This window comes from Stegodyphus dumicola, chromosome 5 (assembly GCF_044657685.1).
Source record: "Stegodyphus dumicola isolate Sdum_Otavi_A_Nest chromosome 5, ASM4465768v1".
Lineage (NCBI taxonomy): Eukaryota > Metazoa > Arthropoda > Arachnida > Araneae > Eresidae > Stegodyphus > Stegodyphus dumicola.
In genome coordinates, this window is record NC_140772.1 from 34,858,341 (window position 1) to 34,882,917 (window position 24,577).

The 24,577-nt window shown below is 34.6% G+C and overlaps 1 protein-coding gene across 4 annotated transcripts in view; it reads left to right on the forward strand.

Annotated features, from left to right (window-relative positions):
• The window catches only part of stet (rhomboid serine protease stem cell tumor), a 555,200-nt gene extending 531,802 nt beyond the window's left edge, over window positions 1–23,398 (forward strand). For all 4 annotated transcript variants that reach the window (XM_085816564.1, XM_085816563.1, XM_085816565.1 and 1 more), the window contains 5 exons: window positions 14,282–14,424; window positions 15,737–15,849; window positions 18,121–18,221; window positions 18,677–18,731; window positions 20,353–23,398. In XM_085816564.1, coding sequence (XP_085672690.1) covers window positions 14,282–14,424; window positions 15,737–15,849; window positions 18,121–18,221; window positions 18,677–18,731; window positions 20,353–20,585 — 645 coding nt within the window. In that variant the 3' untranslated portion in view covers window positions 20,586–23,398. The remainder of the gene's footprint in view (window positions 1–14,281; window positions 14,425–15,736; window positions 15,850–18,120; window positions 18,222–18,676; window positions 18,732–20,352) is intronic.
• Window positions 23,399–24,577: the final 1,179 nt, after the last annotated feature.

Sequence of the window (24,577 nt, forward strand, 5' to 3'; positions counted from 1 at the left end):
TCACGAAAATTCTCATGCAGCCAGCCTGTTTGATGTGATTTGAACCCAAGTCAAATTACCAGTGTTCATGGATTTTAATAATTCGAAGGTATGCGTAATATTAAGAAAGCAAAAATACAATAAACCCCCTTTCCTAAAACAAGGATCTCAGTTCCAGCCGCCCAGTCGGTATAGTTGTCAGGGAAGCTGACTGCGATGCCGAAGGACCTGGGTTCGAATCCCGGAGAAGGCATGGTTGAAACTGTCCTTCCTTCATAGAAAAGGCGATGGCGGTCCACCTATTAGGTGCCTCCATAATAAACAGACCACCACATTTGGCTTTGTATAGATTAATGGACTGGGTTACATTTGTATCGTTCACAATCTGCCATTGGGAAAAAAAGGGGGGGATCTCAGTACAATGTGATTTTGGTCTTCCGTACAGAAAGGTCATCTTAGAAAGGTGATATTAAGTATCAAAGTTTATTTATATTATCGTCGGAAATACTGGTCATTTTCAGAGGCATTCCTCTTAGAGAGATGGTCATCAAGAGAGTGCTCGTTTTGTATTTACTAAATCTGCTTCCATTTTTGTCCGTATAAGGTTTCTCCTCACAATCCACAAATGGTTTACGTTCGGCTTCTTAACGGCACGTAACTTCTTGATTTCGTTCCCAGTGAATTCCGTTCGAATCGCTTATAAATGTTTCAGTCACGGTGACTGTGACTGTTGACTAGGAGAGGACAAGTTCGTGCATTCGAATACCTCGTAGCTATTTAGAGAAAAAGAGAAAAAAAAAATTTAACCCGCGCTGCGGAAGCTGCGGTCTTTCACGTTTGTTGTTTTTGACTACTACCCCCACCCATGTCGTTTGAGAATCGGCAAGATCAAAGGAGAGACCTTTCCAAACGACTCCTTCGAGGATGGTCGTCCACGTCTCACTTTAACGGCCTCAAACATCATTAATGGCCGGCAATGACAGCTAAAACCTAATACTGACAAAACATTTTCTTTCTTTTTCACAGAAAAGAAGCATTACCGCTAATATAAAGGATAACAGTGCTAAGGTCTGTTAATTTGGAAAGTTTTGTCATTTCGACGCAAGGTTTTTTTGGCATAGTTTCTCGCTACCCACCCTTTCGAGAGTTTATTTTTTCATCTTATTTTATTTGCTCATTTTTTTTATGCTGTATGTTCTTACAAAAATGATATGATACATATCCTTTGAATATGAAGTATTAGGTACTGACTGATAACGCGCAGAAAACTGTTGGTAATTTTTGCATTAGCTTTACAACACATTATGAATTAAACCGAGTCACGCAATGCGAAAACAGAATGGAAGCGATTAAAGGTTTCTGAAAGCATTTCGACAGCAATGAATCTGACAAAATGTGCATAGTTTCCAACCATAATAGGCAGTACGGCATATCTTGAAGTAACGCGCTATTTGGCTTATTGGTCACTGTGTAAGGATTACGTTAATTTTATTAACAGTTAAATTTTAAGTTAAAGTTCCTTTCCTGTCAAATTCTTAACGTCAACTTACTACTTCCGGCCAGAACATAGGTTTGGAATCTTGATGAATATTTAATGAGGAGGAGCTGTATTTAAACCACGAAGTTACTTACTGAGGCAGAGAGAATGAGAGTTTCTGATTTACGCGCGTCTGTCTTTTTGGCCACTTTCTCTCTCAAAGCTGCTATTACGCTCGGCTGTACTCAGGCCTTTGCTAAGCTTCGTAGTCAAATAAGTTAAGGGGCCAACTCGATTTGAACCTTGATAGCTTCGGCTATACTTCTTTAGTTAATCTTAGTTTTAGTTTAATTCTTAGTCTTTTAAGTTCAAGTCCAAGTGCGGGCTTTGCATGTACACTCCCAGGCGGAGTTTTGTTAAATCTTATTGGAATAATAAAGGGTTAGTTACCCTTCTATCTTGTTGCTTCTTGTCACCGAACTCAAGCGATTATTCGCTTATCAGTTCTTAGATTCTTCACTTCCAGCATTAACTTAGAATTACGAGAGAGGAACTCTACAACTGCATATATGGGTTTATAATTATTCTTGGAGAAAATTAAACTGGAAGTTTGTGAGTATTCGTTCTCTTGAAATAGAAAAATGAAATTGCTTGCAACGTAGACTAATATGTGTGAAGGATCGGGTCACATAATTTGGAATAATTTTATAAAAATGCGTGACTGTAATATTTGAATAATGAACAGAATGTTTAAGAGTTTATTTCAAAAGTTCTTTGGCAACCAAATTTTCCAGTGGTGTACTTGTTCCTCGCCCTCCTTCTCTGTGTCTCTTTATCAGGTTCAATGTTCCGTCTTACTTTCTTTGGGAACATGCACAGACCTGACTCGGAACAGGGAGCTTACTAAAGCTATGTTCAATAACTGTGGGAAGTAGACAAGATACACAGGAAGGGTATACAAAACCCTTTATTTTTCACTCTTTACAATAATTTCCGTACTTCGGAATGCAGAGACCAACTACTTGTGGTCTGAACGTAAGAATATAAAAATATAACTAAGCTCTAACTTAAATTTAGAATAATCAACAAGGGCCTACGTGTAAGATTGGCCGGAATTTAACAGGAAGCCGTATGTAGTACAGAGAAGTGTTAACACTACAATACGTTTAAAATTATCACGAGGATTAAACCTCTGGCCTGGAAGGCAAACAGCAACCGAGTAAAACTTCTAAGGCAAGCGGCCTGCTTCGACTAACTCCTTCCTCTCTCTCGCTTGGCAAAAAGCCACAACTTAAGTACTTGGCGTTCGCCAGACAAATTTTGCATAAATAAGTTAACGCATTTAATTCTGGCCGGAAGTAGAAAATAAGAAGTGATAGTAAAGATTTAAAATAAAATAAACGTTAGTAAAACTTAAGATCCTTACATCTTTACTACCTCAGTTACACTCCGAAGATCTCAGCGCCTATTGGTGGGTGCAAAGCCCACGGTGGAAAACAGTGGTCGTTAAATGCAAAATATTTCGCTTAAGAAGGCATTCGACCAGTATACCAAGTATATATCTGTATTGCTTTTTTAAATTTTACTTTGTTACTATATTTTGAACTAAATGGATGCTTCTGTCCTTTTTATTGTATGGAAATTTGTTACATTAGCGGACAAAATCTAGACGGTACTTAAAAAGGACGGGATCATTTTAAATAAACCATCTAACAGATGCATGCGGTGACTGCAAAATCATCTCTAATCTCCAAAATAAAACTTGTAAAATGGGGTTTTAAAACGTAGAAAGATAACAGACTGATATGAGTGTATTTTACCTTGCATGCTATAAGCGGCCTAGGATCTGCAAGATGCACGGCTGGAATAGCGACGAGGGTGCCGCTGATTCGTTATCTTTCCTAGTTCATGATACCTAATGGTCTTTACAATGACGCCCGAATTAAAAAGCGATAGACGCAAACTTGTCACCACCCGAATTGGATCGACTGGATCTCCTGTCTCTCCCCAGTCAGACACTTTTTAAATTTTATTACTGCTGCTTCTTCAAGAAGGAATATAAGGAATTATCACATTTCCCCGTGTATGCTCTTCTGATATAAGTGGCTAATCTGTCCAGCTAGCAGCTGGAAGATTCGCGTTTCAAATCCCAGAAAAAACACAGTTGATTCTTTATTTTTCCTGGCCCGAAATATCTAACGACTTCTACAGATATTTTGATATAACACATTTGATTCGACTTTTTTCTGAAACTACAAATTAATCTTTATGTAAGCATTTATTTCTTTACGATTGCTTGGAATCGTTACATGGAGAACATAAATCAGTAGAAGATAAATATAAAAAATTCGTGATGTTCTTTTCAAAAATATCGTTTTATCCAGTTCTGCTCAACGATAAGTACGTGCCAAGGTTTCATCTATTGAAGGATGCAAGGTCGAGTTTCTGTCCGTTGTCATGGAAACGGGAACATAACACGAAGAACTGAACTGAATTTATATATGTTTTTTCTTAACATCTGAAAAATCTAGATGCATAAAAAAGGCTCATTTCTGGATATTGCGTGAGTTTCTCTCTTTCTGCGTGCCATTCTCATCTCCTCTGATAGTTCTTTATACAACGTTTTCCAGCAATATTCTATTTATCTTAATTCAGATTAATACTTCTCAAAACGTGTAAGAAAGTAATAGGCTTAGAATCTAATGAATGTTGCGTGTTTTAATTGTTGTTTTCTATTCCATAGCGTACCAGTTACGAAAGAAGTGTACATTTATTTTCCTCTGTCTCTTGACCGCAAATGGACATTTTATTTTTGAATTTTATTACTGTTGCTTAAATTTTCTAACTTAAAAATACGTGAGAATTCTATTCACAATATTATGAAATGTGATTAAAAGATGTAATAGTTAGTGGCATATAATAAAAATCATTCCAAGCCACCCCGATTTAGATGTCTGACTCTGCATCTGTCACTGGCTGGTGTTAAATTCATTACAGAGTCCTTGTCAAATTAACAGCAGTATTTTGAAACCAATACATCTTGAGGTCCACCGCTAATTTTAATTATAATCTAGGCTACAGGGCTCAAGTAGTTACTCAATAATTCCAAACATTAATATATATATTCAGTTCGGAAGCTTTTTATAAGATATAATTTGAAGATCATAATACAAGAAAAGATTACAAGGTTGTTAGGTTAAATTCAATATGAATCAGTCTAAATACCAGGCTCTGGACGTATTATCATCCTATCTTCAATTATCAATTCCTAAGCATTTAATTATTTACAATAATGTAAAAAATAACTAAAAATATAAATGATATATTTTTAGTTATTTTAGTTATTTAGTAAATATAACTTATATGTACCAGGATAAAGTTGCAGAAACTGATGTAACTTTCGCTTCTCGTGGACTGGACAAACAAAAATGACTCAAATTACTTAATCAAAGTTTAAATTGAAAGCCTTATAATTGGCTCCTTTTTTCCATGACAATTAGCGTAATTTCATTCAAACTTAGCAGCTCTTTGCAACTGTGCAAAAAGGCAGGCAATAGCAGATGAGTTTCACGACGTCAGTCAGAGGTTATCAGTCCTAGACTCCCGCTTGTAATTAACATTCTGTTCATTTGCACAGTCTGGCAATAACTGTGATCCGAATATAACCAGAATTCGGGATTTTTTGCTTGCTGAAATGCGGACTTGTGAAAAATAGACTCATTATATTTCTTAAATTTTGTTTTACAACAAAGCTATCATTCAAAGATTGTATAAATTAAACATTTTTAGATACTTTTCTTATGCAGAAGTAAGAGAAAGTAATATTCTGATCTTCTGAGCCAAAGTATTCAGACTGAGAGAAAGTGAAAAACGGAAATGGCTTCCCTGCATGGGCAAAACATTAAACTTGTTATAACTTGCTTCCATGGACCTAGTGTTGAAAGCGAATTTAATTACATGGGTGGTATTTTGATAGACTGTAGAACGTCCGTAAACACAGGTAGCCTAGATGTTAACAAACCAAGAATTATTATTTAATCTTATAAAGTATTTCTCCCGCCTTCCTAGCGCGCTTTCGTGGTGTAGTGGTTCTGTACGCTGGGCCGGTATTCCAGAGGTCCGTGGTTCGATTCCAGGCGAAGGCGTTGTTAATTTTTCATCTCTACAGGGTTGGATGATGATTCTCCTCACCCAGGATTTGGCGATTGGATCCCGTAAAAAAACCCCAGTCGCCCTTTAAAAGAGGGAGTATATTAGGTATTTCTTCCGCCTTCCTAGCGTGCCTTCGTGGTGTAGTGGTTCTGCACACTGGGTCGGTGTTCCAGGGGTCCGTGGTTCGATTCCCGGCAGGGGCGATTGCTCATTTTTCATCTCTCCGGCTTTTCCAATTAACCTAATTAAAAAAGTACGATCTAATTAAACAAAGTACGATCTACGATTAACCTAATTAAACAAAGTACGATCTACGATCTCAGAAAATCCTAACTTATCCTTGGCAAAGCTTTTAGAAATAATTTATTCAATAATTGGACAGATTATCAAAATTCATAATATTCCAAGAATGTTTCTGTTCCTACTAGAAGTTCCTCATCTCCATCATCTATTAATATGCATGCTTCAGGTTCTAATCTAATACAATAATGATTAAATTAGAAGTCATTGCTTACCGCATAATTTTTTGCTGGTCGTATTATAGATGCTAGCAAAGAAAAATAAAGCGAAGAAATTTCCAGAACTTCCATTTCCGCAAAAAGCACGCTATTATCGTTTAAAATGTTGAGAAACTCCAAAGATAAGTAACTTTGTGAAACATGTGACGTGGAAAACATAAATTAATTTTTAATATAAAATTAATACAATTATACTTTTTGCTTGTAATTAAATTGTCTGAAAACAGTGTACGCATGTATGTATGTATATCCCATTACTATTCTGAATTATTTGAAATTATATCGGATTTTTACTCTCCACGGCAGTTTTCAGGATTTATGAAATGAGGTCGTAAACACCCCTGATGTCTGGTGGAGTAGACGAAAGAAGTGTAGGAAAGATTCAACATCAGAAATAATATACTAGCTAAAATAAACATACATTCGTCGAATATATATGAACATAAACGTGTACTTTTTCATGGGGAATAATCGCATTTACTCGCATGTTTTCTCCTACTTTTATCAGCAGTCTTCTCCTCAGAAACAGGTAAAATTCCCTTCACTTTATTTCGCGTGCCTTTATTAATAAATTGTAATGATATACTCTAAAATCAACTTTCCATTAACAAACTCGGTAAAAATATCGCCTGAAAAAAAAATCTGAATCTGAAAAACAACACTGGTGCTGTTCTACCATTGAAGCATTTTTCTAGCACACTGCTTAAATAATTTTTCTTCAGTCCAATTCAGACAGTCCATATGCTGGAAAAGAAAATGCAGCTGGTAAAGTCTCAATGGCAGGGATGTGCTTGAATCTTATAACTCGGCATCGAGTGGAGGATAGGCTGATGGAAGATTCATATCTTCTAGTGAAGGTTTATTCTATTAGAAATCCGTTCTTCCATTGATTGAATCTACCACCACTTAAGAGAAGATGCGCAGGTAATGTCGGCTAGAGGACTGCCGGTGACTAACCCCACAAAGTGCCGCCGCTTAGTATCCCGAAATAGTTAACAAGGTCGAGAACGAGAGGAGCTCTGTAGACGTCATGGAGGGGCCCTTGAACTTGCATTGGCTGCCATCCCGAAGGATGCGACTGCCGACGACCCAGCGTTGGTGACTCGTGATTTCATAACCGTCCTCCGTACGAGAACGGGCTAACCACGCATTAGTCTGTTTCCTCCTCGAATTGAAAAACGGGATTCTTCCGCGATTCCAGCAGGTAGTTGGAAGTGGTCCTATTTCTGGTGAAGTAATGTTACATCATATCGGTTATAAGTTTGTACTTGCTGGAGACAGTCAAGTTTATTATTCGCGTAGAGTTAAAACGCCAGAGAAGGCTATCTGGGCTGTTCAAAATGTAGAGGAACTCTATGATGTAATGGCAGCATAATGGCACAGCCGTTTTATCTTCGAATTCCGTCTGAGGCAAAACAGATTGCAACAAAGATATTTACAAGAAATTTAATTGTTTTTAGTTACGAACTGAAGAATGTATAATTAATTCTATACATTGATTGATGCATTGAAACTAGGTGTATCCTCTCTTGGCGTCAGTTTCTGGGTTGTGAAGAAGCCCATCCTACATGCCCATCCTTTAGGTGGCTCTTCATTTTAAGATATAAATTATGTGCATTATGTTTTTAAAGTTAATTAATAATTTAGACAGCAGTATTCCTCCCGATTGCGAATCCCATAAATCCGCCTTTTTCACCTCCCGTCAACGACCACCTCTGAAAGTGAGCGGATTCTCTTAAAGCACGAATAAACAGCCATATGAACATAACCCCTCTAAGGGATGACACTCATCTTAGATGGTAGTTTATTTAGTCTTTAATGGAACTGTGTGAAAGTGTGTTATATGACTGCCGAGTTGCACGCGAACTGCTTATATAAAAAAGCTAATGTACTTTTTTAATATCTCAGTTATATGGCGTATTATGAGACCAAATTTTATGTGAAATAAATTCCATATATAGGAGGAGAAACGAAATTGAAAGTAGAAAATTTGTTTACGTTTGTAAATTAAGCAAAGCAATTAAAAGTTATACGTGTAGAAGGAAAAAATACTTATATGTACTTTTCTTTTTTTTTAAGTTATGCAGCAATACGTACTGCAGTTAAAAATTCGATATATAGACCATGACTACCAGGGCCCTTTGTTTCTAGCCATTATGCCATCGGTATATCTTCGGCACAATGCCAAAACTGCAAACTTGCAACTTTTGTTGCTGTCACTTCGATGAATCAATCTTTCCATGGATTTATTTTTTTATATTTTATTCTGAACCTGAAGACGTTTTATTCTGTACTGTTCTGTATATATAAAAATTATTGCGCAGAAAACCAACTGCAAGAGAAACGCGCCAGTGTAGAAATTAAAATTAGACGATAAAGATATAAGGTATTTTTCTCCATCCTTTCTGCATGCCTTCGTGGTGCAACAGTTAGCACTAGTGATGAGTCGGTACTACCGAACCGGGTATTTTGTAACGGGTACTGAAAATCGGTACATCCAAGTACCCGTTACTTCACTACCGAAATCGGTACTTTTCGGTATTCGTTACTTCTGTACCGAAACGGGTACTTTTTGGTATTCCTTACTTCTGTACCGAAACGGGCACTTTTCGGTATTCGTTACTTCTGTACCGAAACGGATACTTTTCGGTATTCGTTACTTCTGTACCGAAACGGGTGCTTTTCGGTATTCGTTACTTTGTAACGAAAATATGCGTCTCTTCTCGGTATTCGTTACTGGAGGATCGATGAGGGTTCAGCTCACTTCGGTTTTGGTACGAGGACAGTAGTATCTGGCTGTATTTGCGAAATGGTGATATGCGCTCCTTGTGTCCATGAATGGTCTGCTCCTCAGACACTTCCGTAGTTGACATGTTTTCTAACATTCAAAATCTTACTCCGTACAGATAAAATCAAACACGTGGTGACGTGGAAGAGTTCCTTCAGTGCGCAAAATCGTTAGTTGCGTATTTCGGTACTCCAAATCGTTACTAGGGTACTTTGGAACTCCAAATCGTTACTAGGGTACTTCGGTACTCCAAATCGTTACTAGGGTACTCCGGTACAGCAAACCGTTGCTAGGGTACTCCGGTACAGCAAACCGTTACTCCGGTATTTCGTTACTTCGGTACTCCAAATGGTACTCGGTACTTGAAATCGGTTTTCGGTACTTTTCAAAGTAACGGTTACTTGAGTAACGGGTATTTTGTACCGGGTACTTGTCTGTACCCGTTACTCTCGTACCGGGTACAAGAATGTACCGAAGTTGCCCATCACTAGTTAGCACACTCGGCGCGTATATCAAGAGGTCCAGGTTCGAGTCTCGGTGAGCGTTGCTCATTTTTCATGTCTCCTGTTTCAATATAATAACCTAATGACTGTATACAAAGCAAGCTCAGTTTTAGCGTAGGTTTTGATTTTTGAAACCTGGATTAGCGTATTTTTATCCTAAGTCATTATCAGTCTGCCATTGCTTTTCAGCGTAATTTTAAATTATTATGCAAAATCGTAACTTGATTTTTTTTTTTTTTTTTTTCTCGAAGATGTTCTTTGAAACAATTTTCTCGTAACATGATTTGTTTCTAGTGTAGTGCAGATGACCATTTCTTTCAAAATAAAGAAAGAAGAGTAAAGAAGAAATTTGGCCTTTAATAGCATAAAAGTATTGGAAATAAGTTTCTATAGTTTTTTCAAATGATATTTACTTTCCTTTATGAGTTTGCATCATTTTTGTGAAATGTTTTGATCTTTTCTATTTTAAATCTGTAACATATGCCTAGGTATAGTTTTGAAGCGTGGAAGATTTCTCTGTCATTCATGACCTTCTTGCGTAGTTTCGTGGTCCTTTTTGGAGTCCATAGCTTCATTCATCTAAAAGTCTTTTACGTCGGTTTCTATTCAGGGACAACCTTGGCCCGACACCGCGATTTTTTTTTTGCCTCTTTGCTCCACAGAAAAACAGAAGAGGAATTTTGAGGCGTCTGTTGTCGCAATCGCTTCACTGAAAAAAACTATTCCCAGCTATACTGGGAGCTTGGAATTTGAAGATAAACAATAAAACTATACCGCCCCTTGCTCTATGGCACCTTAATATCTACTCGTTGTAACCCTGGCAGCCAGATTCTTGTTGCTGCTAGGGTGTAAACACTTTGTTTTAAATGCATGAAAATTAATGCACATTTAAAACAGCCCTCCCTATTTTTTGACGCGCAAATAATATATCTATAATCATTAATCATAAAATATTTTTAGTACCAATATTATTGCTACCAAAGAAATAACAACATTTTGTAATATTATTATCAAAAAACACATTATTCAATTAATTCCTTCACAAGCTAAAGGGAACAAAAAAAAAAAAAAAAAAATCTGAAATGTTTTAGATTTTAAATTACGTCCAAAGGGGCGTTTTTTAACATTTTGTGTGTTACCTTTCTTTATTAAATATCATGTTCCTCGCTCTTAAACCATAAGATCCAGTGCAACAGCAATATCGCAAAATAGTTTTAAAACGAGCATATCTTTAGAATTTCCGATACAGAGACTCACGCGCTGGAGATAAAAATGTTTTTTCTGCACAACGTTGCCATTGCTCGCTTTGAAATCCTTGAGTTTGTTAATCAAAAATTCGTCAAAGTTTTAAAAAATAGGAAATCGATCATAAAACAAATTTCAAATTTCAAATTTGGTCTTCCACATGCTCATATTCGTTGGAGGATTACGTTATTCAAAATTCGATGACTCTATGTACCGTTATTTTATGACAATGTGAGAAATATACATACATTTACGCAGATTTTCATTATTTAATTTCTTCAAATATAATGCAGGACTCTAACATTTTATGGCAACAGTTTGAAAAGTGAACCGACATTTATCCGTCCGACGCAAAATGCCAAAACGAAACTAATAGTCCTTCGGGATTCAAATCCCTTTGGACTAAAAAAAAAAAAAAAAAAAAGAAAAAGAAAAAAAAAAGAAAGGTCTCCCATTTTCTAAGTTAATCCGTGTGTTTGTTTGTGTGAACAGTAGTTACCTCTTATGTAACGTCCAGCTTCAATTCTGTAAAAGATTACAATAGTATTTCTTCTCACTAATATTCTAATTTTTCGCAGAATTGAAGCTTACTTTTCTTACGAACAGGATTAATATCGTAAAAATGCATTTTAAGTTATAATATCCCGTTTGCATTTTGACTCGATATAATAATTTCAGTATTAATTTTGTAATGTTAGAGACAGTTTAAAAAATACGCAGAATGTTTTTAATGAACTAAATATTTGAGGATGGCAGATAAATTTTATGTACCGTTCAAAACTGCTGATAAACAGCATATGCAGATAAATTTTTTAATTTTATTCTTTTTGTTCTAATATAAAATGCAACATAATTGTTGGAGTTAATTAATTAGTTAGTTAATTAAAGCCTCCAGGATATTTTCTTTTAAAAATATTAGTGGTCCTGCCCCTTTATATTGCCACTGTAGAACGGAATGTTTTAAGTTCTATTCGTATTTAAGAAATCTGAATCTCGATTAAGTAAACTTGCTTCATTATCCCTTCATTAACGCATCCATAGACAGCTAGTTCATTTTCTTATTATAACAAAGCAAACTAAGGGAAGGGATGCTTTCAGAGAGGACTTTAAGAGGTAATTGCTTTCAGCTACTTTACAGGCAAGGAAATTTCTTGCACCAACAGACGAAAGAAAGAAAGAAAAAGGCTCAAGATAAAGTACACACGTTCTAAAAAAAAAAACAGTGTTTTACGTTAAATTCATATACCCAAATTAATAATCAGAAACTTTCATTACAGAGCAGTATTAAGTAAAAATTTTCAATCCGGAATTCTTTTTAAAATCGTATCTTCATGCAGGGCTGAAATCTTCCGGTTTTTTTACATTTCAGAATTGGCAACTGTGCTATCTTTTCGATTGAATGGTGCAAGAGCAGAAGGCGGCGGAAAATTAAACTCGATTGTTCTGCCTATTTTATTTCACCGTTAACTGTTTCTGTAACTTGAAAAGTAACCTGCACTGGAAAGAGACACCAAGACTTAATTATGTAGTCAAGCAAGACTTGTTACACCAACAGACATTAATCTTATACTTTGTTGCGTTTGTTACTTTTCCTTGAGACTTAGTCTGAAGCTGCAGCAAGAGAAGGCACGCATCAGACGCATTCGTCAATACATTTAATCGATATACACTGCTTCTCCTGAATACCAAGAGATGTTCCCTCCTGAGAACGTCTAGAATTATGGGAATTGGTGCTGGCGAAGGTTAAAGAGAATAGAGCGGTCATCGTCCGGTATATTTGCTGAGAAGAAATAAAATATTTAGAAGCCAGCAGCCTCTGTTCGGGTATGGGTACAGCCAACGGGGCAGAGCATTCCATAACAGGGTGAAACGAGAGCACCGAGATCGTTTGTCATCTTGGCGTGCGGACATTGGAAAAACGAACATTTTGTTCGAGGAACGGAATTCCAAACGAATGAAAAATTTCCGCTTATCTCTGCCTTTTAAAATTTGCAGAAGTGGACGATGCATGCAATGTATATAATATCTGGATATTAAAGCGTGAAAATTCTCCCAATAAGGGCATTCTATTTAATGTGATCATTTCGAATTATTATATTCTCTCGTGAATATGCAATCAAGCGGTACTACGAAATTTGAAAAGAGAAAGTTTACTTACATGCATGAATATTGGAGGTAAATAAAATTTAAGTCATGGGTAAATTGATTATTTATCTTTTCCCGCTTTAAAAACTAAAATACAGTAAGACCCCGCTTAACGCTGTTTCGTTTAGCGCTGTTTCGGTTTAGCGCTCTTTTATTTCAACCCGAGGATTCCACGAAATCGCTCGCAGCGTACGGGGATTCCCCGAAATATTATGCAGCGATAGGTTTCAAATACATATCCGAAAGAGTGTACTTGTATTTCTTGTATGGTGCGGTATTGTACAGACATATTTTGAACGGGTAAATGTGGAAGATGTCGAAGAAATAATTCAAGAAGCAGCGGCTAGTCTTTCTAATGATGAGCTCAAGGAATTAACTGAACAAGAAGAAAACAAAAATGTTGACAGCAGTGATTCAGAAAAAGAGCAAAAAGAACTTTCGATGGCGTTTGTAAAAAGGAGTTTGTCTACCATAACTGAAATAATGGATCAATTCATCGAAAATGATCCGAATTTTGACAGGAGCTCAAAAGTAAGGCGTGGTGTTAGAGATGCTCTATCCGTTTATGAAGAACTTTTAAGAGAACAACGCAAAAGGCAAACAACATTAGATGCTTTTGTCACAAAAAGGCAGAACACTGAAAACGCGGAAGGCTAACTAAATATGACTGAGAATTTTATTTGTTTTTTTTTTTTTTTAAGAATATTCGTTTTGTTATTTATATTTTGTTTTTATTTTTGCAAGAAATAATAATGTGGTATTAATTTGGGCTTTAAGAAATAAATGTTTGGTTTTATTTTTATTAAAAAAACATACTTTTTAAATTTAATACCTAACCAATTTCCTAGCCATCTTCCCCTAACCCCAATATTTACATGTAAAGATAGCCTCGTTTAGCGCTGTTTCGCATTACGCTCTACTTTGATGGAACGTATCCCCCGCGTTAAGCGGGGTCTTACTGTACTGTCTCATTGGATCATAGCATTATTTATAATTTTAAAAATTGCGTTAAAATATCATCGGTATTATGCCAAAACCACAAATCTGAATTTTGCTACTTTTACCTACTTTATTTTCAAGCTGTTTTTCTTTACCTTATTGCCATGAATTACTTACTCTCTAGCAGAAATAAGAGAAATTTTGTGTTTACTTGCATATTTCCTCTGTAGATTTCCTAGCGTACAATTTAGGAATTTGGTATACTCGCATAATTTCCCGCCGCATAAAAATAACCAGTTTTTGAATTTTCTCAAATTGGTATTTGCATACGCATATCCAGTCCTTTCATTCAAAATTCAAAGTGACTCCTCCCCAATGGAGCCAAAAAGTTCAAACAGAGCTTCAGGCGACAGTGTATCTTAAATGTATCACTTGAGCAAAAACTGGTTAAGGTTAATTCATTAAGCCTGTGTGAAAATAAAATAGATGCTTCAGTTCTGATGCTTTAGTATATGAGTGTCTTTTTTGTTCGCAGCTGGGCTTTTTCACATACTATACAGTGTCTACTGGCATGGTGACAACTACAGGCCCAGTACCGATCGACAGTCCTTTCATCTACAGGCCAGACAAACGAGATCAAGTGTGGAGGTTTCTTTTCTATATGCTACTTCATGCTGGGTAAGTTTGCTACTCTTAATACTTAACTAGCTTTAAAAGAATTTTCTTGACTTATAGGTACTTCATTAAGATTTTTTCCCTAAAATGGCAACGAGTTATCGCCCTAACATCCATTTGCAGGAACACACATTTAAAATAACACAAGCTATTTTTCCTGTTGAGTACAACTAAAGAAAGAATTTACAGATTGAATGGTTGATTGATTATTGACACTATATTGAAATTTATAATTACACAATTCAATTCCTCCAAACCTATTGATAAACAAGAAAGCCAGATTTTATCCTCTTAATCACTATAAGAAAGGGACACTTAGGCTGCGTTCAGACGGCGGCGTAAAGGGCATAGAGGCGTAGTCATAAGGGCATAAAATACGTGAATTCCGTTCACACTTGCGAGAACGGGGTGTAAGCCGTGGCCAATGAGAAAAGCTAAATCTGCGCATGCGTGGATGTGTCTACAACTTTCCCGCGCTGTTCTCCTGCTCGATTGATTTACCGCGTTCCCTCTGCTTGTTTTGTGACAGCAAAAGCTTCTGTAGAACCCCGCTTCGTTTTAGCTTCGCTCTGATTGGTCGACGCTTATCCCAAACTCGGCGTAAAGTTGAAAACTTTGAATCCTATGCCACGAGCCCTATACCAGATTTTGTGACGTTGCACAGACTGGTTGCCATGGCAACGGAGCTCGGCTTTAATCACTTACGCCCTTTACGCCCTCGTCTGAACGAAGCTTTAGGAACCTCGAATTGCAGTGGTCTCCGATTAGCACCAACTCTTTTTATCTCCTAAACCACTAAAGCTGCCAAATGTCTTGGTGACAAAAACCGTCGTCAAGCCTCGATAGATCCTGTTTCTGCCCATATCTCAGGTTTTAATTGAGTTATCTTTGCAATGAAAATTGATCAGTTTAGAATTATGATATCTATAATATAATACGACACGAAATAAATATTTACAAACACAATCAGTGACGAAAAATTGTATTAAGGAAAGTTGCACAATAATATTGTTACGCAAAATTCACCTAATAAACAAATACAAAGAATACACAATACTTCAAAAATACATCATATACATGCTATGCATTTGTAGTGCCAACACAAAACTAGTGCAATGTTATTATTTGAATAAACAGCATTTTTATGTATTTAATATCATACTGTTGTTACAAAATATTTTTATATTATTTTTTAATCTGCAGTACAGGAAGAAATATATTTTATGTTCTAACAGAGGATAGAGAAAAAAACACAAGCTGGAAAAAATGTTTTCATTTTGCATTTATTTACAAAAGTTTTGTTTCTTATTTCCAGGTGGATTCACTTACTATTCAACCTGCTGGTTCAGGTTCTAGTAGGACTTCCCTTAGAAATGGTTCACGGATCTCTCAGGATCGGAACTGTGTACATGGCTGGTGTGCTCGCAGGTAAGTCATTAATTACATCACTTCCATTTTATATCAACCGGTTTTAACACCTATGGATCAGGGCTTAAATTTAGCCGAAACCCTCCAAAACCCAGCTCCAGCTCCAGCTCTCAAAAGGCCCACCAGCGGCCGAGCGGTAAATATGCTGAAAACTGGTAGTTCGGTCCAAGGTTCGAATCCCGGGAACGGGCTGGCTGCATGGGCGTTTTCGTGGTTTTCCCCATGTGTAACGTGTATACGAGCTAGTTTCCCTTAGAAAGTCCTCCACGAAGGCATCCCTCCCTTTAGGCAGATAGCCCTCGTGTGCTTTGCCATGATTGAATAACCCATAACCCAGCTCTCAAATATTGAGTGAAATTGTAATTTCAGCTGAAGCGCACAGGAACTCCGTGTAAGAAGAGCTTCAGTACTCTTTTTATCTAACTCAAATCCCAGTATCAGCAGAAAATTCTGTTGTGTTGGCAGCATTTTATTTAGCAGTTATTAAAACTGAAACTGATATTAAATGTTGAGTGAATGTCAATTTTTCTCCGGGAAAAGCTAAATTCAAGGAAAATTTGAATAGCTAAGTTTCCTCTTCCATATGAAATACAATCTTTTCAAATTTATAGTATACTATATCTTATTAGCAATCTTGTATTATTTCATTTAATTTTGGTGTAATTTTTTTAAATCTATAGTTAAATTATTTACTCTTACTTCATCATTAAATTTAATTTTTGTATTTTAATTCATTATTTTTTAAAGAAATAATGCAGTGAACATTAAAAAATTGTATGGCAACACAAATAAGATGTTGCCACCAAATGTTATCGCCATCTATTGTTTTTAAAGAAATAATATACAGAATATAAAAAATGGCAACATTTAATACCTTATTCGGAATTCTAAAGCTATCTGATATAAAATATTTTTAACTTCCTCACTTCAGTTTGTTGCCATTTGGCCGTAAGATATTTAATTTTTCTTTTAAATTTAATCGACCGATTCTTGATTAGCAAACCAAGCGATTTAAAAACAATAAACGCAGTTTTCTTATGTTTTTATTAGTTAGGAGCTGGATTCGCAAAATTACACTAGCTAGATTTATTAAAAGCATTATATATATATATATATTTATAGTTACTTAAAAAGTGAAATGGACAACAAAAGTGTATTCGATGCCAAAGTTATATTCGAGAAGCCCATCTGGTCTAAAATTGTGTGGTAACACTTAATACTGCATCGGAAATTCTAAAGATATGTTTTTAAAAATGATTTTGCTGTTGAATTTTATATAGCGTAAGTGCTAAAAAAGTGATGTTTAATAATAAAGTTAAAAAGACAAGAAAATGCTGTGCCAGCAGGAGCGAGTCCATGAGCAGATAGGTAAACAGTGAACTCAAGGAGAAACAATGCAAACAGAGAACATAAAAAACCTTAACAAACTCTCTGGTGCAATGTTAAAATATGAATTCACTCAGATTTTTTCCTCTTTTATTCTTTTTTTTTTTTTCTCCTTTTGGTAAAATCTTGTTTATTATTATTATATTTTTGAATTTTGTTCATTGCTCTCCTTAGCGTCTTCCTAATGCTCCGATACTTCTAATTTTCGAAACTACGCCCTGCTATTAATGAGAGAATAATTGTAGCTCTCGCGCAAATACTGACACAGAATGGTTTATTAAAACTGAGGACATATTTCACAGTCTGAAGTAGCATATAACTGAAAATTATTTATTTTATTTTCACTTCAGGTAAGAATGCATCTGAGTTAAGAGGAAAATAGATAAGTGGTGCTGCCATCTATTGACTAAAAAGGAAATTTCAACACGACGGTTTCGGCAGGTCCTTAAAATTGGTATTTAGGGTATTATTCTTAGAAATGCTTCAGAATGAGATTCATTGTTCAGATTCGTTGTTTACTTTTACGATTGAGCAGCTTATTTTGACGAATGATTTAATAGTTCTTATACAATCTAGACTACATGCAATCAAATTACGCACTGCTTGACTGAAAACAGCTTAGAAATACTACGATATCATCTGCTATGACTGCTATTATTCGACCAATTTTACTTTTCCATTCTGTATTTTCTGTATACACTTCTATTTTACGCCGATGGTTTGTGGTAACTATTTTTCGATCGTTCCGACATAAATAAACTAATTCTCGACCTGGTTGATCCGCCCCCCGGTGATTTGGGAGTTGAGTGTTACAAAATTATAAATATATATTATTCACTATAATATTTTTAAAAATACAATGGATCTTGTTTTTTCTTTCGACAGGTTCCTTGGGCACTTCAGTTTTCGATACAGACGTCTATCTGGTCGGGGCGTCGGGAGGTGTATACGCGCTGCTGGCGGCCCACTTGGCCAATGTTCTGCTGGTAAGTTCCATTTCCATTTTTCACTTTTATTATCGCATTTTGAAAACAATCAGTCAAAATATTCGAAATAAATTTTTAATGTCAGACCTTTCTGAGATTAAAAATTAATTCTCACCTTTTACCAAATTAAACCTTTCTGAGATTAAAAATTATGGGTGATAATTTTAGTGCACGTAAATGTAACATAAACTTCTTGCTATCAAACTGCACTACAATTAAAAGAAAAGCAAGAATATCTCGATAAATTTACTTCGCTAAAGCGATTTTTGTTTGAACAAACAGTAAAAATTTCGTCCCTGTAGAAGTGGATTGAGTATAAGTTTAATTTTTCTCAATATTGAGCAAATTTACGGAATGAATATGTTTATGTTTATTTAAACTTGTAATAATAATGCACATGAATATATTTTGTTACAACATTAATGTTTTTTTTTTTTTTTTTCATTTCTTCACAGAATTATAACCAGATGGAATTTGGGCTAGCAAGGTTAGGAGGCATTTTTGTCATAGGTAAGTTATTGTTTTAATATATAATATTTATACATATTACAGAGGTACTTTTCTAATGTTTTCGCATCGTTTTTCTTTGAGCTTCGTTCACACGTACTTTCAAAATCATAAGTGGTCTAAGCCGAGACCCGTTGCTAGGCAACCAGACCTTTCTACGTCAGAAAACCTGATTTAAGAATTTTTGCCTAAAGGCTCTAACTTTCCACCTCTTGGCATAAAAGCCGACCAATCATAGCAAAGCGGTTTCGCTGAACACGTTTACGCATGCGCAACTTTTCCTTCCCTGATTGGCTATGGCTTAAACCCTGGACTTATGGACTTTTATGCCTTAAACCGCAAAGCTTTATGACGATAAAACCGTTGTCTGAACGAAGTATTATGCTAAAAAGCCTCCGTCAACAGTCAACGATATTCGGCAAAAAAAACAAAAGAGCTAGCTGCCAATCTATCGAATACTAAAAATCAGGATTTTTTTTTTTTTTTTTTTTTTTTTTTAATCAAGAAAAAAATTTTTTAAGTAATGACAAAAGTAATGCCTAAAAGATAAAAATATATCCGAAAATCATTTTAAAAAAAACATGTTGATTTTTAAAAAAGACGAAATAAAAAGACTGCAGTGACAAAATAGACACATCACTATTCCTAACGAAATAATGCAAACTAAACCGTCTTTGTATATGGTTTTTGAAAAGTATACGTTTATTTTACTTTCTTCATAAACACAAGACAGTTGCTCAGAAATTCTGAAGTCAGTTCTTGAAGCATATGAAGCTCATACCATGTAGTAACAACAGAAACGTTAAGAACAGCCTGATCTCACTTTATGCTCATTGGTAATATACATCACATGATCCATAGTTTTATGCTCAATGGAAAACTGGAACATCGCGTTTTCAGATATATCTGCTCTCACAAGCACAACGGTGGCTTCTAGGCAGCGTGCTTTACCTTAATCAAATAAACCAAACAAATAAAACCTTTAATCTTGCATAGCCACGAAGAATTTTAAGAGCACCCACATTATTTTCTTAAATCTCGAATAGCGGCAAAGAAAAGTAATTTTCTCAAATCTCAAACATTCAGCTAATAAAACACAGTTGAGCACATATTTAAAAGAAGGAAATTTTTCTGCCTAAATAAAGGCATGCCTTCGTGGAGGACTTTCTAAGGAAAATGGCTCATATATATATATATATTGCACGCGTTATGAGAAAAACCATGAAAAATACCATGCAGCCAGCCCCTTCGCCACATTTCAATATCTGAACGAACTACCAGTGTTCGGCGACTTTACCGCTCGACCGGTGGTCGGCCTGATGAAAATTTATAACAAAGAGGTAGAAATGCATTTGGAAGTTAACGCCATTTTGCACCAATCAAAATTCTCAGTTTATTAGGCTATGTGGCAAAGTACGGGAGGTGATATGCGTAAGCAGAGGGATTGACATGTTAGGTTCTCAAAAAAAAAAAAAAAATAAAAATAAAATAAAATAAGAATATGACTTTAACATAAGACTTCATTTATATTATATATTGCATTATTTCAAGAAATTATTGATTTATTAATATGTTATTAATGTGTTGGGTTTATTTTCTAAAAATTCTCTTTGTTATCTTTCAGCGAGTGCCGATGTCGGATTTGCCATCTACGACAGATACGCAGTCGAACAGCAAGGGCCCCCCGTCTCCTACGTAGCTCATCTGACAGGGGCCCTTGCAGGACTAACAATCGGACTTCTAGTTTTAAAGAATTTTGAACAGAAGCTCCACGAGCAAGTTCTATGGTGGGTGGCGCTGGGTGTTTATGCGGCATGCACTCTCTTTGCCGTCCTCTTCAACATCTTCAACTACTAGTGAAACCCTCTATCGGGTTGGAAGCTTTTTTCTCTCAGGGAAGAAACTTGTGACCTCTTCCAAAAAAAATCTCATCAAAAATTCAATTTTTTTTTTAATTGGGAAGATATTTTCACTTTCCAGTAATGCTTTATTTTTGTGACAATTGTACCAGTTATCACAAAATATGAAAGACTGAGGCTCGATTCCAAACTTCGCTGCAGTCTAACAATGAATTTAGTGTTGTTATGCAATAAGTTATTTTTCTCCTCATTTTATATATTTGTTAATTGGAAAAATTGTTTTCCTTTTAAAATAAGAAAATATATTTGTTATGACACCATGTGACTATGGGCAAATAAATACTGATGAGCAGCGAAATATATTCAAAAAGTCTATATCAGATTCCCCGCCACCACCACCACCAATGAATTCCATGTAACTTTCATCTCAGGATATTTTCTACTACCTTTGTGAAATGAATACTCAACTTCAACTCGAACCCCCAAGTGGAGTTTGGGGCATCATGACCCTTAAATTGCTGCAGGACAATTACCTTTTAAAAATATCACTACTGTTGGAATTTGTGCTTCACTGCCATCGAGAATATTTTTTGTCTCAGGATCATCTCCATCTTTTGCATTTATTGTGGATTGTCGATTCAAGATCCCCTGATCGACACGTTGCAAGTCGACGTGTTTGTAGTGTAGTGTGGTAAAATTCACTTGGATGAAGACTTTTCAAGGAATGGCTTCCAACATACAGACTGGATATTTCTGAATCCGACATCCCATCATCCTTGATCATTCATGCAAAGTATTTCCCAAACTAATGTACAGCAGTTTTTCTACATTGTATACAACAAAAGTGATGTGATGAATAAGATTTATGTAAATCATTTTTCTAAGTCAAATCTAGATAGTATAGTTTATTTAAATGTAACGTCTGTATGCGTGTCTGTGATGTTGTGTAATTCTTTTCTGAGTGAATGGGGCCATGTCGTTGTGCCGCTGAGTGTTAAGTGCCTAGTTGGATGACTTCAAGAATTGCTTCAATTTTTTGGAACTGAATATTTGTAAAGTGTGAAAAATCTCTTAGCTTTTTCCAATATAAGATGAAAAGTGTTGTATAAAATAGTTAGTATAAGTTAATTGCAGGCATTAACACTTCACATAGTTATTGAACTTCATTTAAAACTAAAAACTCCGTTCGATTCTTTTTTTTTTTTTTTTTAATTGTGTTAGAGTTATGATATAAACCATTATTCTCCTAAATAATATGCAAGAAGCAAAACGCCTAATAGATTCAATTTAAGTGTGTCAAATCAAGAACGTAGTCATGTAATCAGACATGTGATCGTTAAATTAAAACACAATCGAAATAAGTAAAGAAGTTTTTGAACAAATCTTAAGGTATTTAGGTTTAGTAATGTAACAGAAATTTAATTTTAAAATATTCTCCTTTTTTCTGGAGAGAGAAGACTTTCTCAGGAAAATTTGCAATTTGATATATAATTACAACGAAATTCATATTCCAGAATGCTTAGTTACTGAAAATGAACATTGGTAATAAATAGCAACCAGGTATGTTAAATTAATAAAAATTAATTTTAATTTAGTTAGTAAATAATCAAAAAAAATTTTAATTTCGATATTTTTCGTACGATTTTCTCATAACAAATGTTGAAAAGAAAGGGCATTCAATAAAATCATTATCACGGCATAAAATTTTCTGCATTTTCGTATTATAAAACTCACTGCAAAAAATTACTTTAAGAACTTTCAAATATTTGTTCTCAGAAAGAAATTCATAAGTTTATATTCAATAATGAAATTCAGAAAACAGTATTTTAGAATCGCATGTAAGAATAGAAGTATTAAATATATCACATTAATATCCCTTTTAATCAAAATTTTCAAAATAATATTTTAATTTTAATAGTTTGAAAGTTTTACTAATTATTAATTTATGATTGCTGATTATAAATTAGTTTTGTCAAAGTGCAAAGTCAACAGTAATTACAATCGATTTAAGAAATAACTGCCGATGGACTATTTGCAATTATGGAGTTATTAAATTCTTGCTCACAACGGGTAATTCCAAATAAACTCATTATCAAAAAGTCAGGATATATATTCATTCCATTAGCAGTTTTATTTTACACGTTAATTTAATTGCACATAAACTTATTATCAAAAAAGTCAGAAAATGTATTTATTGCATTAGTAGTTTTATTTTAATTGTTTCTAATTTAATTACATGTAAACTTATTTATTATCAAAAAGTCAGAATTGATATCATTGCATTAGGAGTCTGATTTTACTTGCTTTTAATTTAACTACACATTAACTTATTTTCAAAATATCAAAACATCATTTAGCTATTACATTTATATATATATATATATTGCAATATTATGGAGAAATCTGTTGCATTACTGTCTATTTTAAATCAAATTTATTAAAATATCATTAAAACATTTTCGTTCACCTATAAATTTATTTTTAGTTAATTATTTCATAAACAACACTTTACCGGTTTACACTGTATTATTATTTGTACCAGGCATCCTGTAATGTAACGCATTTCCTAATGCTTCGAATTGCATACCAACTATTTTCTATGCACTTCTGTCATCCCAAGTCATAAATGTATCTGTGGTGTGAATGAAATGTATGAGGAGTGTGATATTTAATAACGGAATGATTAAAATGAAAATTATTAAGTGTGATTGAAACTGCTAAATCCAGAAGGTTTTTGAAATTTTTTTAACATTCATGTTGTTATGTAATTATGTTTAAATTTTTAATTAAAATTTAGTTCAGCTAAAGCAATTTCGAAATGGCTTTTTTTTATTTCTATAGTAACTGCACACAAAAATGACACAATATACTTCGTTATATAAGCCTCATTCTACACAAATACAGGTACTTCGTGCAATACAGAACTTTATCTGTAACTATTAACTAACTAACTAACTGAGGTCCATACTCAAGTGACAGAATTTTGCCAATTTTGACAAAAGTACCATGACTTTTCAAAGATATGCCTAAAACTTTTCTTGCTCATCGCCTTGGAAACATGGAGGTAGGAAAAGAAGGAGGGGCCAGTCGGCACTAGAAGTGAAGCACTACTTTGAAGCTTGGGTCACCAGATGGGGTGTTCTTTGTTTACATTCAGAAGCTCGCTTGACACGGTTCTGATAGTATTTCGACACACGACAGTTCCATACAAATCGAAAAAGGGACACTTTCTCATGAAAGAAACATTCATAGTGTGATGGATAATAGCAATTTGTATAGTTTAGTGACATTTACGCAAAAATCACATCTTGGTTATTTTTCGATAACTAACAGCAGCGCGATTTTGATTATGAATTTGTTTTATAAAATTCTAAGCTGTTGAACTACAAAAATATAAATTTTAAGAAAAATGTTATGCTTAAAGAATGAAAAATACCTTACGGTACATTTGAAATTGTATACGTCTTTCGATACCCTTGATAGAGTATTCGCTACTTTTATTTTATTTTCCAAACGCCAAATGTTTTAAATAAAACAAATTTTTTTCACATCCATACATTATTGCAAAAAGCTTGTATCTGCCTTTGACAAAATACATAAATATTCATTAAATTATTTATAAATGTATTTGAAATGAAGAATATATTCATTTATAAACAACTGTGAAAAAATCTAATTATTAAATGTATCTAATTTATAATGATTATAAATGTTATCTAAATATATAATAACCTTAATATTGAATTGTAAACATAAATTGAAATCCTGCTGACAAATACGTTATAAAACTATTTAAGCAAGAATTGTTTGTATTGGAAAGCAATCTGTTAATAGGTATTGTAAAGCAAATGCTATAAGATGCGCACTTAAGAAAGTAATAAAGAGTTTTGGAATATGTATTGTTGAAATGAAGGGTAAAAAAAAAAAATCTGATAAGTATCATTAGAAGAATTATTCCCCTTACATTTTATAATAACTTCAGAGAAAGTC